Source organism: Miniopterus natalensis, chromosome 7, assembly GCF_054644295.1.
Source record: "Miniopterus natalensis isolate mMinNat1 chromosome 7, mMinNat1.hap1, whole genome shotgun sequence".
Lineage (NCBI taxonomy): Eukaryota > Metazoa > Chordata > Mammalia > Chiroptera > Miniopteridae > Miniopterus > Miniopterus natalensis.
The window spans coordinates 17,724,914-17,739,977 of record NC_142087.1 but is presented as its reverse complement, the minus strand read 5'-3'; the positions used below and the strand labels follow the sequence as shown (position 1 = coordinate 17,739,977).

General features: G+C 51.0%; 1 protein-coding gene across 2 annotated transcripts in view; it reads right to left on the bottom strand.

Annotated features, from left to right (window-relative positions):
* Positions 1 to 321: 321 nt before the first annotated feature.
* SMOX (spermine oxidase) overlaps positions 322 to 15,064 on the bottom strand; it is a 35,723-nt gene continuing 20,980 nt past the window's right edge. Inside the window, exons 2-8 of one of the 2 annotated variants that reach the window (XM_087818852.1) lie at positions 11,705 to 11,938; positions 9,185 to 9,411; positions 5,040 to 5,213; positions 4,120 to 4,879; positions 3,094 to 3,254; positions 1,175 to 1,264; positions 322 to 722 (exon numbers count right to left, since the gene is read on the bottom strand). In XM_087818852.1, coding sequence (XP_087674978.1) covers positions 585 to 722; positions 1,175 to 1,264; positions 3,094 to 3,254; positions 4,120 to 4,879; positions 5,040 to 5,213; positions 9,185 to 9,411; positions 11,705 to 11,912 — 1,758 coding nt within the window. In that variant the 5' untranslated portion in view covers positions 11,913 to 11,938 and the 3' untranslated portion in view covers positions 322 to 584. The remainder of the gene's footprint in view (positions 723 to 1,174; positions 1,265 to 3,093; positions 3,255 to 4,119; positions 4,880 to 5,039; positions 5,214 to 9,184; positions 9,412 to 11,704; positions 11,939 to 15,064) is intronic. The other variant, XM_087818851.1, reaches the window with a different exon arrangement.

The following is a 15,064-nucleotide window of genomic DNA, read 5'->3' as shown; positions in this document are numbered from 1 at the left end:
ATATCCCTTTCCAGTAAAGGCAGGCACCTCCCTTTCTGGGGGCACAGCCAGGCCACAGCTCTTCCCACCACCCCCCGCACTCAAACGGAGTGTAATAAACACACACATGAGACTGAGAAAAAACAGAAGAGAGAAGCTGAGGAGCACAAGAAGGATAAGCCTCTTTTATTATCCCAAAATGCAAAGTATTGAAGGCACTTACAATAACAAGGGGGGAGGAGAAGGGAGGGGAGAGGAGGGGAGGGGAGGGGGAGGGGAGGGGAGGGGAGGGGAGGGGAGGGGAGGGGAGGGGAGGGGAGGGGAGGGGAGGGGAGGGGAGGGGAGGGGAGGGGAGGGGAGGGGAGGAGGTCAGAGGTCAGAGCAGAGGTAAATAAACGGGCCCCACCCTAGTCACCACCCGGCAGGGAGAAAAGGAAAAGCTACAGGGCTAGGTCTGAAGCCAGTCAAGGAGTCTAGCTCTACAAAAGATATAAATCCATTCTACAGAGGATTAGGAAAATAGGAGCACATGGCATCAAGGGGCAGGGCTGGCAATCACGAGTTAGTGGTTCTTTAAGGAACACACTCAGCAGTAACAAGGGACCTCAGGTCCCCTGCTGGAAGAGGTCTCTATACATCTCGATGAGACGAGCAGCTTCACGCTGTCCAGAGAGCAGAGCACCATGGGTGGTAGAGTAGTACTTGCGGTGGGTGGCCTCACCTGAGAACAGCACCTGCATGGGCTGGGTGGGAGATGGGGAAGTGAGAGTGGAAGAGCAAGAGAAGCCAAGAGGCCACCTATCTGCCCCAGAAATCCCCATCCATACTACAAGTCAGAGGAATGAGCAAGCATCTGAGATGCAGTTATTGCTGCTTCCACAGGATGAGGAGTTGCCCGCCCCACCTGGCCACATTCCCCTGCTTCTGCCCCAAACACCAGGCCTCAGCTCTGTCTGCTCTGAGGCTTTTAGGAGTCTTGGCTGTGCAGTCTCAGAGGCTCATCGTGCCTCTTTACCAGCGAACTCAGGGAAAGCAGTTTAACCTCCCTAAGTTTTGGCGTTCTCATCTGCAAAGTGGGTTTATACCACTTGCTTCTGAGGGTAGTTGGAAGGATTAAGTGAAATAATGTATCTAAAGCACTTAGAACCTGGAAGAACATAAGCACTCGATAAAATTAGGTGGTAATTTAACAAACCTTTATGGAGCCCCTGTTAGGATCCAGGGACTGTTCTGGGCACTTGGAAGATAAAAGGTGACCAGGCTGCTGCTTTGAGGAGCTTCCTTGCTGGTGGGGAAGCCAGACACGAAACCCAATTATTAACGGTGTCATATGTGACATGATGGGTGTTTGGGTGAGGTGCTGAGAGCCCAGGAAAGAGGCTCATGATCGGAGGGGTACACACAAAGCTTCCCAGAGGACAGGACCTTTAGACAGCTTCTTGGAAGATGCTGGGTAAATAAACAGGCAAATGACATTTCAGGAAGAAGGAAAGTGGGGGCAAAAATGCACCAAAGCAGGCCTTGTTCAGGGGACAGTGACAATTTTGGTACAGCCAGGTCTCAACCTTGAGAAAGCAGGCTGTCTAGCTGGGGTCCAGGCAAAGCACAAGTGCTCAGATTTTAAGCTTGAGTTTGGACTTCCCCAGGGCATCTCAAACTGAATGTGCAAAGGCACCAACTGGGGATACTAGTGGAGTGAAGTTTTTAATTCAGAAGATCTGGGGTGGGCTGAGAGTCCGCATTTCTAACACGTTTCCAAGTGATGCTGGGGCTGCTGGTCCGTGGACCACCCACTTTGAGCAGTGAGGCTTTAACCCACCAACAAGGAGCACATAAAGGCAGTAAAACTGAAAGGGGAACTCATACTATGGCAGAGGGCAAACTCCCACATCCATTCTCTGTTCTCTTCAGTAACAAAGCCCTGATTTTTAACTGGGTCCACTGCCATCCGGAATAAAAATGATGTATCCTAGCCTTTCTTGCAGCTGGTATAGTCATGTGGCCAAGTTCTGGCCAATTAGTTCCAAGTGCACTGTTGCTTACAGACACTGATTCAGCCCCAAGGTTCGCCTCCCCCTCCTTCCAGCCTAAAACGCAGAAGTGAGAGCAGCAGCCTCTGCAGCCCTCTTGGACCACAAGGAGGCCTTGAAGATGGAGCAGGCTGCTAATGATACGAGATCCTGACACCTACTCTGGATTTCCTTTTGTGTGATAAAAGTAAACTTCTGTCTTGTTTAAACCACAGTTAGTTTTGTTTTGTTTTGCTTTTCAAGGGGATGGCTATAAAAGCAGTGAGAACCTTTTCCTCTCTCCCCTGAGCACGGTAGCCAGGGCAGGCACAACGCACCTTGCTGGTTGGTTGACTCCACGTTGGCGGATGGAGAGAGGTCAGTGAAAGCACCAATTCCATCAAGAAAAATGTTTTAAATGTAATTTTGTTGGGGTTTTAACATTTATTGTATGTGCATACTTGCAGGGAGGGACTCAAAAACACTTTATGGGAACAGAAATATGTATAATTATTTCTCTCATATTTATTATTTTCTCTATATGTTATTTATTATATAGTTGATATGATTTAGGGGAGGATAAGTATTCTCAATTTTATATCTGAAAACATATTGGGGGGAAAGTGAAAACATATCGGGGAAACTTACTTTCATGGAATCAATGCTGTCCAATAGAACTTTCCATGATGACAGATATGTTCTAACACAGTAGCCACTGGCCACATGTGGCTACTGAACCTGAAATGTAGCTAGTGCCACTGAGGACCTAAAATTTTAATTTATTAATTTAAATTGTAATTAATTACCGTAAATGAAATGTGACTAATGGCTACCATATTGGACAGCGCAGCACCAAATGGCTGTTTTTATAACCTCAAGAAAGCGTTTAGCATCTCAATTTGGTTCCATCTTTTCTTCCAGATGTTAAGTGCAGTTTTTGTGTTCCCTTCCATTAGAGGAGGCACTCCACCCCTGCGTTCCTTGGTGCCCCTCACTGAATACACTGCCCTCCTCTCCCTGGACAAATGCACACGCAGAATGTGCAGCGCGGGCGCACCGGCCCGCCCACCCTGAAGCCCGCACACAGCCCGCAGGCCGCACTCACCGCCGCCTTGGAGCTCTGCGTGTAGGGCAGGGGCTTGGCCAGCTTCTCCACGTCCGCCCCGCTGGAGCCCACCTGCGTGTACGAGTAGGAGCCTCGGATGTAAGGGTTGCTGCCCCAGGCCGAGCGCAGGATTCGCCGAGGTTTGGGAATGTTGGGGTTCCCTGTTGGGGAGTCAGAAGAGCCAAGAGGAAGGATAAGAAGTAGCAGTGCCCGGAGGACGCCCCGCGCAGAGCACCCCGCGCGGGCTCCAGCGGCGCCAGGGGGCGCTGGGGAGGCGCGGAGGGGAGGGGGGCTGAGGTCCGCCGGCCTCCTCGCCACCCCAGCAAAACACCTCGCGCCCTGGGCCTTCATTTTCCTGCCCGAAAAGCGCTCTAGAGAACCATGTTTCCTTCCAAATTCAGGGGCTCTTGTGGGGCTTTCCCGGGATAGCGAATGAAAGACGTTCAACTAAAAGAATCCCACGGCGAGACACAAATCCACCGCTCGGCAAGGCGGTGAGTGGGACGTGAGCAATCTGAGGTTTGGCGGTGACATCTCTGTGTTTACCAGCAGCCCTTAGAGAGAAGAAACACAGAGCCTATGGTTTTGAGTGTCTCAACCGCCAGACAGGAGCCCGCAATTTTGGAGCCCAAGGCTGAGACGTGGCAGCTGGTGGCAGCTCTCCCAGTGGCCTCCGCCACCTCAGTTTCACAATCTGTGGGGACGAGCGCTCCCACATGGCTCATGGGATTCAGAGGGTCTGGCAGAGGACGGTGCGCGGGTGAAAGGGGCGGGGTGATGGAGAGGGGAGGTGGGGGGGCAGGAGAGGGGCGGTGGGGGGGCAGGAGAGGGGCGGTGGGGGGAGGGGAGGGAGAGGGGGAGGGAGAGGGGGAGGGGTGGAAAGGGGCAGGGGGTTGGAGAGGAGGGGGAGGGGCTGGGGAGAGGAGAGGGGGAGGAGAGGGGTGGTGGGGGAGAGGAGGGAGAGGGGCAGGGGGGAGAGGAGCTGGGGGGAGGGGCGGGAGGAGCGGGTGGTGGCCCAGGCCGCACCTGTGAACTGCCGCAGCATCTCCGTGCAGATCTCCGCCACCGCCTCGTCGTCGCACTTCTCCATGACCAGGGCCTCCTCCCCGCAGATCCAGCCGCTCAGCACGTGGCCGTAGCGCTCGGGCGGGTAGAGCACGTCGAAGCCGCAGATCTTGCGGTACCAGAGCTCGGGCGGGTAGGTGAGGGTGCGGCTCTCCGCCTCGTCCTCCCACACGAACTGCAGACTGTTGCACTCGGGGCCCCAGAAGGGCTCCTCGAATTCCAGGAAGATCTTGTCGGTGGTGCCGATGCCCAGGCGGTGGATGGCAGCCACCTTCTCGGCGGGCAGCCCCGGGCGGAAGAGGCTGGCGTGCTGCTTCTTGAGCACGCCCAGCGACACGGTCACGATGACGTGGTCCGCCGGGATCACCTCGCAGTCCTCGCACTCCACCAGGACCGGCCACTCCTCCTCCTCATCCCGCCCGTCCCCCCGGGGCCGCCCTCCCCCCTGGCCGCCCTCCCCGGCGTTGTGGTTGTGGTCACCCTCGCCCCGCGGCTCAATCTCAGGGCCCCGGGGGCGGCCCGAGGCCTGGTCCCAGTGCACGCAGCGGACGGGCTTCCCCAGCTGGATGACGTGGGCCGGGATCCCCTCGGCCAGCAGCTCCACAACCCGCATGAAGCCTGAGGGGATGATGTGGTGGGCGCCGGGGATCTCCGTCCACTCCCCAAAGGCGCTCAGGGACACCTCGTCCATGCTGTGCGAGCTACTCTCACAGCTCTCCACCTGCGGGATGAGCCAGAGAGAAACCAGGTGACTGACAGGGCTGGGCAGGGGGCAGGGCTTGACCTAGGAGCAGCATCCCCTCCTCAGAGCCAGATTCCCCAGAATGGTCTTCCTGGCTCTGGCACCTATACTCAGCTAAGCTCCCACAGGTCCAAGGTACCTTCAGGTACTGCTGGATCATGGCGAGCTTCAGGCGCTTGGTGGCCTCTGTGTCGTCAGGGTCATCCCTGATGCGGTTGCGCACCTCCTCCCGGGTGAACACCCCCACGCTGTTCTGACTCTCAGCATTGACTGGTTTACCATGCCGGAAGAATTCCTGGGTCAAGTTATAGACCTGCCAGAGAGAGCCGAAGAGGCTGAATACACACTCCCTCATCTCCCCTCCATCTCAGGCAGGTCAGCCCCACACTTCAAGGATTTCCCCAGATATGCCAAGCCCAGGACCCCTCTGCCCTTGGTGGTGCTCAGTACTGAAGACTCAACAGGGTCATGGTTCCGGCATGGCAAGCTCCCTTGGGCAGCCAGCCTCCTCCAGACTCTGCCCCCTAAGGCACCTGGGCCTGTGAGGGAGGTGGGATCGGCCCTGGAGGCTCTGGTGCTCGGCCCTTGCTTAGAAAAGTGAAATGTTTGGTGCCTGTACAGTTTGTGGGAAAGGAACCACCCCTCATGGGTTCAACATGGCCAAGCAGACTACCCACTTTACAACTCAGATCTGCACACATTTCCCTTTTCTAAGAACCAAATGCACAAACCCCTTCCCTGCCATCTCTGCCGGAGCATGTCAGCTTTGCTCTCTCCCAAGAGGGCAGTCTGGAGTGGTGGCCTGGCCAGTGTTTTGAGGGAAAGGGAGCAGTAGGGACCCTGAAGTCTAATCTCCCAGGAGACAGTGCCTGACCCTGCTCAGATCCACACAAGGTGCTTTACTTCTAGAGCTTTACTATAGAACTCAGACTCAGGTAAGGAAAATGGCCATGTTGGAGCAGGGCATGTGGAGGGCAGAAAGGCCCCAGTGTACCAAGGAATGGAAATGCATTTCACAGGCCTGTTTTGTCAAGAACTTAACCCACATCTCATCAACAGAAAGAAATTAATGACTCCTGGAGTAGGTCCTACTGCCTACCTGGTATATCACCGCCATCAAACACTGGTGAGGTCTCTCTGAGAAAAGGAAGCCAGTCCTGCGTCAGGAATGGGATTCCCCAAAAGGCAAGGCCTAAGTCCCAACATTCATCAACAAATGTTTACTGGACTCTTTGCTAGACATAGGTTGTAAAAGTGAACCCCTGCCCTCACTCAAGTTGAAGAGACATCGTAAAATATACTGTGATAAAAAAGAGCCCAGAGGTTGTGAGATCAACCCAGACAACCTTGGGCAATCAGGAGATAGTCAGGTTGGCAGTGGGAGGGAGAGGAAAAGTATTTCAGGCAAAAGGAACAGCATACTCAAAAACGAGTTTTGCTGTGACATCTCAGTTTTTAACTGAGACGCTAAAAATCCAATCAAAGATGAAAGAGAAGGAGAGGAGGAAAGAGAGAATGTAAAATGCACTGTGTTCAAAGTGGTTCAGTGCTGCTAAAGTGAGCAGTGAGGAAAGAGAAAGTTGCAAGAGATGACTTTGGAAAGGCAGGCAGGGGCCGGGGCATGAAAGACTAAGGGTCTTGTCAAGGACTGTACTTTATTCAAGGCCCTGGCATCTCTGAAGGGTTGTGAGCATGACCACACGCCCACTCTCTTTCCCAGAACACTGGAAATGCAGGCTCCTTGGCCAAACATCTGTGGCTGGTGCCTATTAATGGTGTATTTTCCTTCCTAAAGTGAGTTTGAATTTGGCCAAGCACACATTCATGGGATTGATGTCTGCCCTTTAGCCCAGCCAGGGCATAGACCCTCACTCGGGATGCAGATTGGAGAAAGGTGGCATTGCCCACCCCAACCATTCCACTCAAGGGAAAGGCCCCCACATGAGATAGAAACATGAATTAAATGTCACTGAAGTATAAAATATAAAGAGGTAAATGAGTTAAATTGTTTATTTTTCCTCCCTCCAGTCACAAGACGCTGGGTGTTTGGCCTTAACAGAAGCCCTCAGCAAATTCCTCAGCCAGTACTACTGCCAAGAAGTCAGGCTTTCAACTTGCCGCCTCCTCCCTGCAATTTTTCCTTGGGTGATAACCAACATGGTAGCCAGTCCTTAACTTATGTTGTCTAGAGGCCAAATGCCCAGCTGAGAACAAACTTAGTTTATCTATGTGATTCTTTATGTCAGTCACCAATGAGGACAGCCTTAACTGAACATGAATTTTTCAAATGGATACAGTCTTCTGACCTGGGTTAAATGATACCTTTCCAATGTGACTCAAGAGAAATGAGACAAGCCTATGACAGCTAATACTCACCGCAATTCTCATTAAGCACTTTTCATCAGGATCTCATTTAATCCTCATGACACTATACAGTAGGTATAACTTTGTCCATTTTACAGATGAGGAAAGTAAGGTTCAGAGAGGCTCAATAACTTGCTCGAGATTATACAACTAATAAATGGTAGAACTGGCATTTGAATCGAGGTAGTCTCACTCCAGAGAGTGAGCTCTGTGATACTATTGCAACTCATTTATTTGTTAACAAATACAGGGTGTACCCAAAAAATGTATACACACTTTAACAGCTGATAGCCCAATTTTGAAAATGAAATGTAGTCTAATAAACACTATAATTATTCAAAGTGTGTGTATACATTTTGGGGGGGACATCCTATATAACGCATTCAAATGAGAAGCCCTTCAAAATCATCACCTTTGGAGGGAGGCTGCATGTTTGTTATGAAACCAACCTTGGGGAGGGCTTCACATGTTTAGAGCACACATCTTTAGAACAGCCACCAGCATTGGTTAACAGCCACACAAGGAAATCTGTCTCTGGACCCCATAGTTAACATCTTTTCCTTCTCATGCAAAGCATCACCACCCAGACTAATAACTCACCTTATCTATCTCACTTTCTACAACTTACACTCTTGGTTTTCAAAATTAAACCCACAAGTAGAAGTTGATGATAATCTACTTTTAAGGACCTGATGATCATTCTCAAGAGGCATCCATGCTTGAAATACTCACAGAGCATGACTGCCCAGTAGATCAGGAAGTTCCATTTTGAAGAATACTAGTTCTTATCTACTCATTAAAAATTCAGTCTCTTTGCACATGTGTGAAAATACACAATACCATGGGATTGCACACAATATACCTTGTGGGTGCACACACACTAAGCCAGCCCCACTGAGCAGGGACTACCCCAAAACAAGGGTTATTTCTCATTCCCATGCCCAAAAGACAGAAAATGTACAATAGATGTTTGTTGGCCAATTTATGGACCTAGAGTGAAGGGTCATTATACTCTAAATGCAAGGTATCAGAAGGCAGGGCTTACATGTTACCTTGCTTGTCACAGCACCACTGAAAGATACTAAAAATATTAACATATTTTTAAAAACCTGAATAAGACAAGGATATGTTCACTTCTATCCAACACTATACTGGAGATACCAGCCAGTACAATAAGGCAAGAAAAAGAAATAGTCTTAGTCTGTGCTGTTCAATATAGTAGCTTCTAGACACATGTAGCAATTTTAAATTAAATTAAATTAAATATTTACTTACTCAGTTTTACTAGCTACATTTCAAGAGCTCAAGAGCCACATGTGTCTAGTGACTACAATACTGGATAGTACAGGTATAAACCATCTCGAATATTGTGGAAAGTTCTATTAGACAATGTTGGTCTGAGGATTAGAAAGGAAAAAACAAAATTCTCATCTTTTTTTGCATAGAATTATACACATAAAATTCCAAAATATCATTAGAATATAAATTAATAGAATGTAATAATAGATATAGTATTAGAATTAAAATAATAATTTACCAAGGTAGCTGAAATCAATATATAAAAATCAGTTATAGTTCTATATACCAGGAACAACTAGAAAATAAAGTTTTTCAAAATTACCATTTAAAAGAGTATTGAAAAGCAATAACAACGATTACTACCTAAGTGCCTAGTAATAAATCTAATAAAAGATGGTTAAGGCCTTTCGAGAAATATTTAATCATGTGTACCAATAATCTCTTATCTAGTACTTCTTCACTCATCAACTTCATTTTACCCACAAATTGTCTTGATATTCCAAATACAGGGCCCAGAGAGTGTGCAAGGACATGACCAGGATCTTAGAAGACTTCCCACACATTGCAAGGGTGCTCCCTGCCCCCATATTCTATGCCTAACTTCCCTGTTAACTACCTCACCTCGTTGTATAAATCGCTGAATTCCTCAACCACGTCCTTGGGGATCCTGTGGCCACGGTTAGTAAGGTAGCAGGCCACGCCATTCTTGGAGTAGAGGCTGATGCGGCCCACGCTGCGCTCCCCATCAGTTGTCTCTTCCAAAAGGCCATTGGCTTCTGCTAGATGATAGATGGGATTCCCCTGGGAGCCATGGATCCAGGTGGCTCCCAGCTCAAAGGTGGTGTGTCCTGGTGGTGACAACAATAGGCCCTTAGAGGGGTGAAGACTTCTTCAGAGAGGGCTAGAGTACTGTCTCACCCTCCATCCTCCAAGAGGATCATTCCACCCCACAAAAGGGCAGGATGGGGATTAGGGTCTCCCTCTGGTACCCAACCAAAGTTTCAGTGAAAAGTTCCCAGTGAAACCACATGTGGCCCAAAATGGATTCCACTTCATTGCTAAGATAACTGCTACCTGAATGACTCAATGATATGCCCCAGAGTCACCACACTGGACTAATTAGAAGTGGGCAGACCAGAGGGTACCGAAAGCTAAAAGCCCAGTACTCTGCCTCTAGGGGGTTCCTGGTGGCCGCTAGGGGCATTTATTATTAATCAATCTTTAGAGTCTTAGGCTTGGGGCCCCCCAAGAATCTTGCCTGGTATTAGCTCCCAATAGGAACAGAATGGGGCCAGCATCCTGGAGACTCTACTAAACCTGGGGACCCTCCCCAGGGCCGAGCAGGGAGCTCCGTCACACAGCCACTGGGAAGTGATGTCCAGGCATGTAGTACCCTTCCTGACTCCAGAAACTCAGCAAAAGCAGGAACAAGGGGAATAGCTTGAGGTCAGCTGCAAGGTCAGTGTCCCAGCCCTATCCACCACACTCTGCCAGGAGGTGAGGCAGCCCAGAGCAGGCCTCAGTCTGAGAATATTTCCTGCTCTCTCCCACATGCTCCTCCGTCTGTGTCATCCTTGCTACACCCCTGCATCCAAAGGGTACCAGTCACTATCTCCATGTCTACACACACACTCCACAGTGTCCCTAGAGTCTCTCGCCCTTGACCCCTGCTCTTATCAGTGAGATTCGCAGCCACCATCTCACACTGCAGCTAGTTCAACTGCAGCCTGGGCTCTCAGCCCTGGGAGTCTACAATACGTGCACATATGCCTTGCCTGGACATGCTCTTCCTTCTCCTGGCAAATTTGCCTTGATGCTCCTCACATACATCATTCCACAAGTACTGCCTTGTCCTTCTCACTACTACCCAACTCCCCCTATCACTGGAGACCCACCCAACCTCCCTCCCGCAGGGAAGGCTTCCTGCCAGATTGTGCATCCTCTCAGGCTCCTGAAGCCCCACCCCTTCCTCCTCACTGCCTGTACCATCGTTTCACTGCACAGCATGTCTTGGATGTCAGCTACCACTGAGACTGGGCTATTTGTGCTCCTGTCTTCTGCTTCCATCTCAGACCCTGAATGTCTTATCAAGACTCAAGAACCACAAATGCAACAGCCCCTTCTCAAAGACTCCAGGCTAGCCAATCAGTTATCAAGCGAAGAGTCCCACCCTTCCCTGCTGGCTGTCCCCATATTTACAAGTGCCTTGGATAGTGCTTTCATCCTTACTACTAACACACTCTCCTGTGTGTGCCAGGGGATGACAGATGTAACTTCACATATGCCATCCTCTAAATGCTATAGGGAAGACTCCTAATGTGATCAAAGTCTGTGAAAGAAGAAAGTCCCCATTAGTCTTCAACCCCTGCTTATTCTAAACCTGGCCACCTACTTCTCTTGCCCCATTCATCAAAAATGGGAACACGGAATCTGCTTAGCCTTACTGCCTGTGAGGGCACAGTCACGGACACAAAATCCTACGGTCAGTGCAGCCTACAGTGCATTGCTCAGCCTCTCAATGGTCAGACCCCCTGGCTGGGAAGCCCTGGCCTCCAGCCGCATTTCAGGCAATTCCCCATCTTCTAGGAGCCCTGGGGTGAGTCTCTTACCTGGCTGCTTTCTCCAGAGTCCTCAATATTCTGCAACCTGGACAGACCCTCTTCCCAGACAATCCTAAGACCTACCCACAACAAGGCCCAAAACCCCCTTCCACCTCCACTGCCCTGAGTTTCTATTGTCCCAGCTAACTCTCGGTCATGATACACTAATTCACACTCAAAAGTTAATGACTAATAGAAACACATGGGATTCCCCTTCTTGTGAAACAGAAACTGGTTCATCCACTGCCAAGAGTTTGGTTCTGGGAATCCCCTCCCTCCTAAATACTGAATCCTAGGTCATGTTCCCAAAATGGCTGGAGAAAACAACCAGAGGTCTACCGGCAACAGCAGAGGCTCATCCTGCCTACTTCAGAGGGCTCCTGAGAGGGGCAAAGGAAGCTTTTGGAAAACATCCAGGCAGCATGCATGATGGAATACTTACCACAGAGAAGAAGCTAAAGTGATGAGATTTCAGACAGGGCCAAGGCATTGGAGGACAAGAGGTGACTTTAGGAGGTAGCTGGGCTGAGATGGCACTCACCGAGTTTTACGCTCTCCACACGGCCTCCGATACGGCTAGAAGCCTCAAGCACAGTGACATCCGTGAAGCCCTGCTCCAAAAGTGCTTTGGCTGCAGCCAGGCCAGCCAAACCCGCACCAATCACCACCACACGAGGCTGTCCCCTTCTCCGTAGGCCACGACTGAGAGTGTCATCCGCACTGTCGCCACTGGATTCACAACTTTGCATACCGTCCGCACTCGCCTCCTAGGAACCTGCAGGGAGCAGAGATGGCACAGCTCACCTACTATGCTTTCACTTCCCACCTGCCCCAAGGGGCGTCCACAGGCGCTGCCCTCAAGGGGAGACCTGGAGCCCTCCCTGTCTTCTTCAAGGACCTGGAAGTAAAAGCCATCTCCAAAGGATGCAGGAAGGGAAGGACAGACACAGGGAGGGAGAGAGGAAGGAAGGGATGCATTGTGGGCCCCCACCAGCAAGCAGGGGAGCCGGGGGCCCACCTTGAGCCCCTGAAAGCCATCAATCCCATCCAAAAACCTGTTGGGCACTACCTCTTCCCCAAGGGCCAGCCAGGAAGAGGATGACCGATAGGGCCAAAGTCAAGGGAAACTAACTGGCCCTGCTGCTGACCCTGGACCAGCTGGGCCCAGCACAGCTGCTGTGGTTCAGTTCACACCAAACCGGCGATGCTCACACTGATCCCAGGATGCTTGCACGGATCTCAGGATGCTCACAGCAACCCCTGATACTTGCACACACGGCACTACTCTCCCTCCCTGGCCAAGCTCATCCCTGGCACTCTCCCTTCTTTGCCCCTTCTCTTCTCCTCTGGATTTCTGTTAATCTTTCACAGCCTCAGTGAGGTGGCAATTTGGTGGGCAGGACATAGTCCAGCCCTCCCCCAAGAAATGCCACAAGGCCAGTATTGGAAGAGCCTCTGCTATTCCGGGTTAGACCTCTGGTTGTTTTCCCCAGTGATCCAGCCCCTCAGTCACCGCAAAGCAGCAAGGAGCCCAGGAAACTGAACCGTGAGGACCCGTGGCACCAGAGGCCAGACATCAAATTGACAGTTACACTAAACCAGCTTGCTCAGAGACGCCAGGCTAGGGAGCTGATGGCTAGGAGGCCAAGGGGGTCCCTGAATCTGGCCCAAGGGCTGGGAGAGGCTACCTTTCTATTCCAAGTGACCACAAAGGTCTGAAGGTATCCATGGGTGACCCCAGGAGGCCACTCAGCTCTGATTCTGTCCCTGTTCCTTCCCTGACCCAAGCAACTGAGATTCCAGTAGCTTTTGCTAAGGTTTCCGTGGCAGAAGTTGCAGACTCTAATAGTATCCAGGACCTAACAACAGGGAGCAAATATGGGTGGAAGGAGACTGCTGGGCAGCGGACAAGCAGCATCTAAAAAGCCATTGCCCATCCCTAACATGTCATATTCCACCAAATAGATATGCTAGAGAATGTTCATAGCAGCTTTATGTACAATGGTCAAAGCCCAGAAACAACCCAAAGGTCCATCCATAGAAGAACAGATAAATACGTCGTGCTATGTACAGCACATCCATGCCAGGGAATCGTTCTCGGCAATAATCTCAACATTACCTCGAGCAAAAGGAGCCAGTGATAAAAGCTCGTACTGGACGACTCCATTCACATAAAGTTCACAAAGAGGTCAAATCAATCTGTGATGACAGAAGAGAGGTGGGGGAGGGAGGCTGAAAAGGGTCAGGAGGGAACTCTCTGGAATGGAGGAATAGGTATCTTGATCTGGATGGTGGTTGCAGCATACATATAAGGACCTACAGAGTTGGACATTTAGGGTTTGTGCCATTCACTGTATGTGTGCGTCTACCTCAGTAACCACTCGGACATTCCTGGCTCCCTCTAAGACAATAAAAGCTGGCACACTGGCCTCCTTCTCCACACACGTCAAAATCTAGCAAAGGGGTCTCTTTCTCAGTATGCTCAGGCTGAGAAGCTGCTCCTCACACCTCCCCCTACCCAGGCCCACCTGCACATAGACTGCCCCCCAATGCTGTCCAAAACCCCAGGCCCAGGCCAACTCAGTGCAGAAATGATTCCCCAGAGGGCCAGAAGGTGATGCCCATGGTCCAGAGCTCCTCAGAGGGGCTCCCAGCTCAGAGTGGTGCCCCGCCCCTTCCAGGACAGCCTGTATCCCAGCTTTCCCATTCCTTCTCCCTCCTCCTTCCATCCTTCTTCTGTCCCTCCACCCCCCACCCCCACACCTTCCTGATGTTCTGTTCAGCCACATGATGGGGATCAGGGATGGCTGGAGTCCTTTCCCCACCCCCAGGCTCTCCTAGCAGGGAAGTAAATCTAGAAGTGAGGGTGTAACCGCCTGCACCCCCTGCCAGGGCGGCCTGCAGGGAGGAAGGGTCACAGATGCAACAAAGGCAAGGAGCCTGCTCTGTAGCAGGTCTGTAAACACACAGGGTACCCAGAGCTGCCACTGTCACCACCACTGCTGAGCACCCAATGACACAGTAAGATGTGGCTCTGCTGCTTCCATGCCCCAGTTCCCCAGGGCTGTGCGGCTCTGCCTGCATGCTTGTTTCTGGACCCCCATCCCCATCCCCAGCCCTAGGCCACCGCCCCCCAAGAAATAACCTCTTTTATATAATGAAAGGGTGCAATCAATGCAGTGGTTCTCAAATCTTATTGGTTGAACCCCTTCTCGAAAATCTTCTATGGGGCCCAGTGTGTGGCTGGGATGAAACTGAGGAAGCTGCCCCCACTGAAGTCTCATCACAGAACACCCCAGGCTCCCTGGTGCACCACATTTAAAAACCCAGGTCTAGATAAGCAGCTACCTTGGGAAGCAAGTCTAGGGGAAGAATGCTTGGAGCAGCAGTGCCTTCCCAGCCAGCTACCTGAACTTCCTTCTCTCTGAAGTGGCCAGCTTGTCCTCATTACATTGTTGTGACAGTCAAAAAAGGCCCCATGTGGATGTCACAAGATTGTCATCATTTTCAAGAGCTTCATATGTGAAAATCATTTATAAAGTTCTGTAGCTAAATTATGAGCAGACTGTCTTTGGGACGAGTTCAGGAATGGATTGTGGGAAGTGCAGGCAGGCAGCTTGCCTTTAAGATGAACACAGAAAGAATCCTGTGTGCCCAAGTATCAGAGACCTTGAATTCAGCCAAACATCACACATGGGTGCCATGGGGGGAATGGGTAAATGGGGCCATATAGGTCACCTGCACCCCTGACCCTCACAGCTAATCCCAGATGGGCCCATCAATCCCTGGGGCCCCCAAGAAGCCAGAGAGGTCACCCACACAGCCCACAGAGGGCAGACAGATAAGGAGTCAGTGCCCCGTGGCCCCCACATTGGCCTGTGGAGCCAATACAACCTGGGGT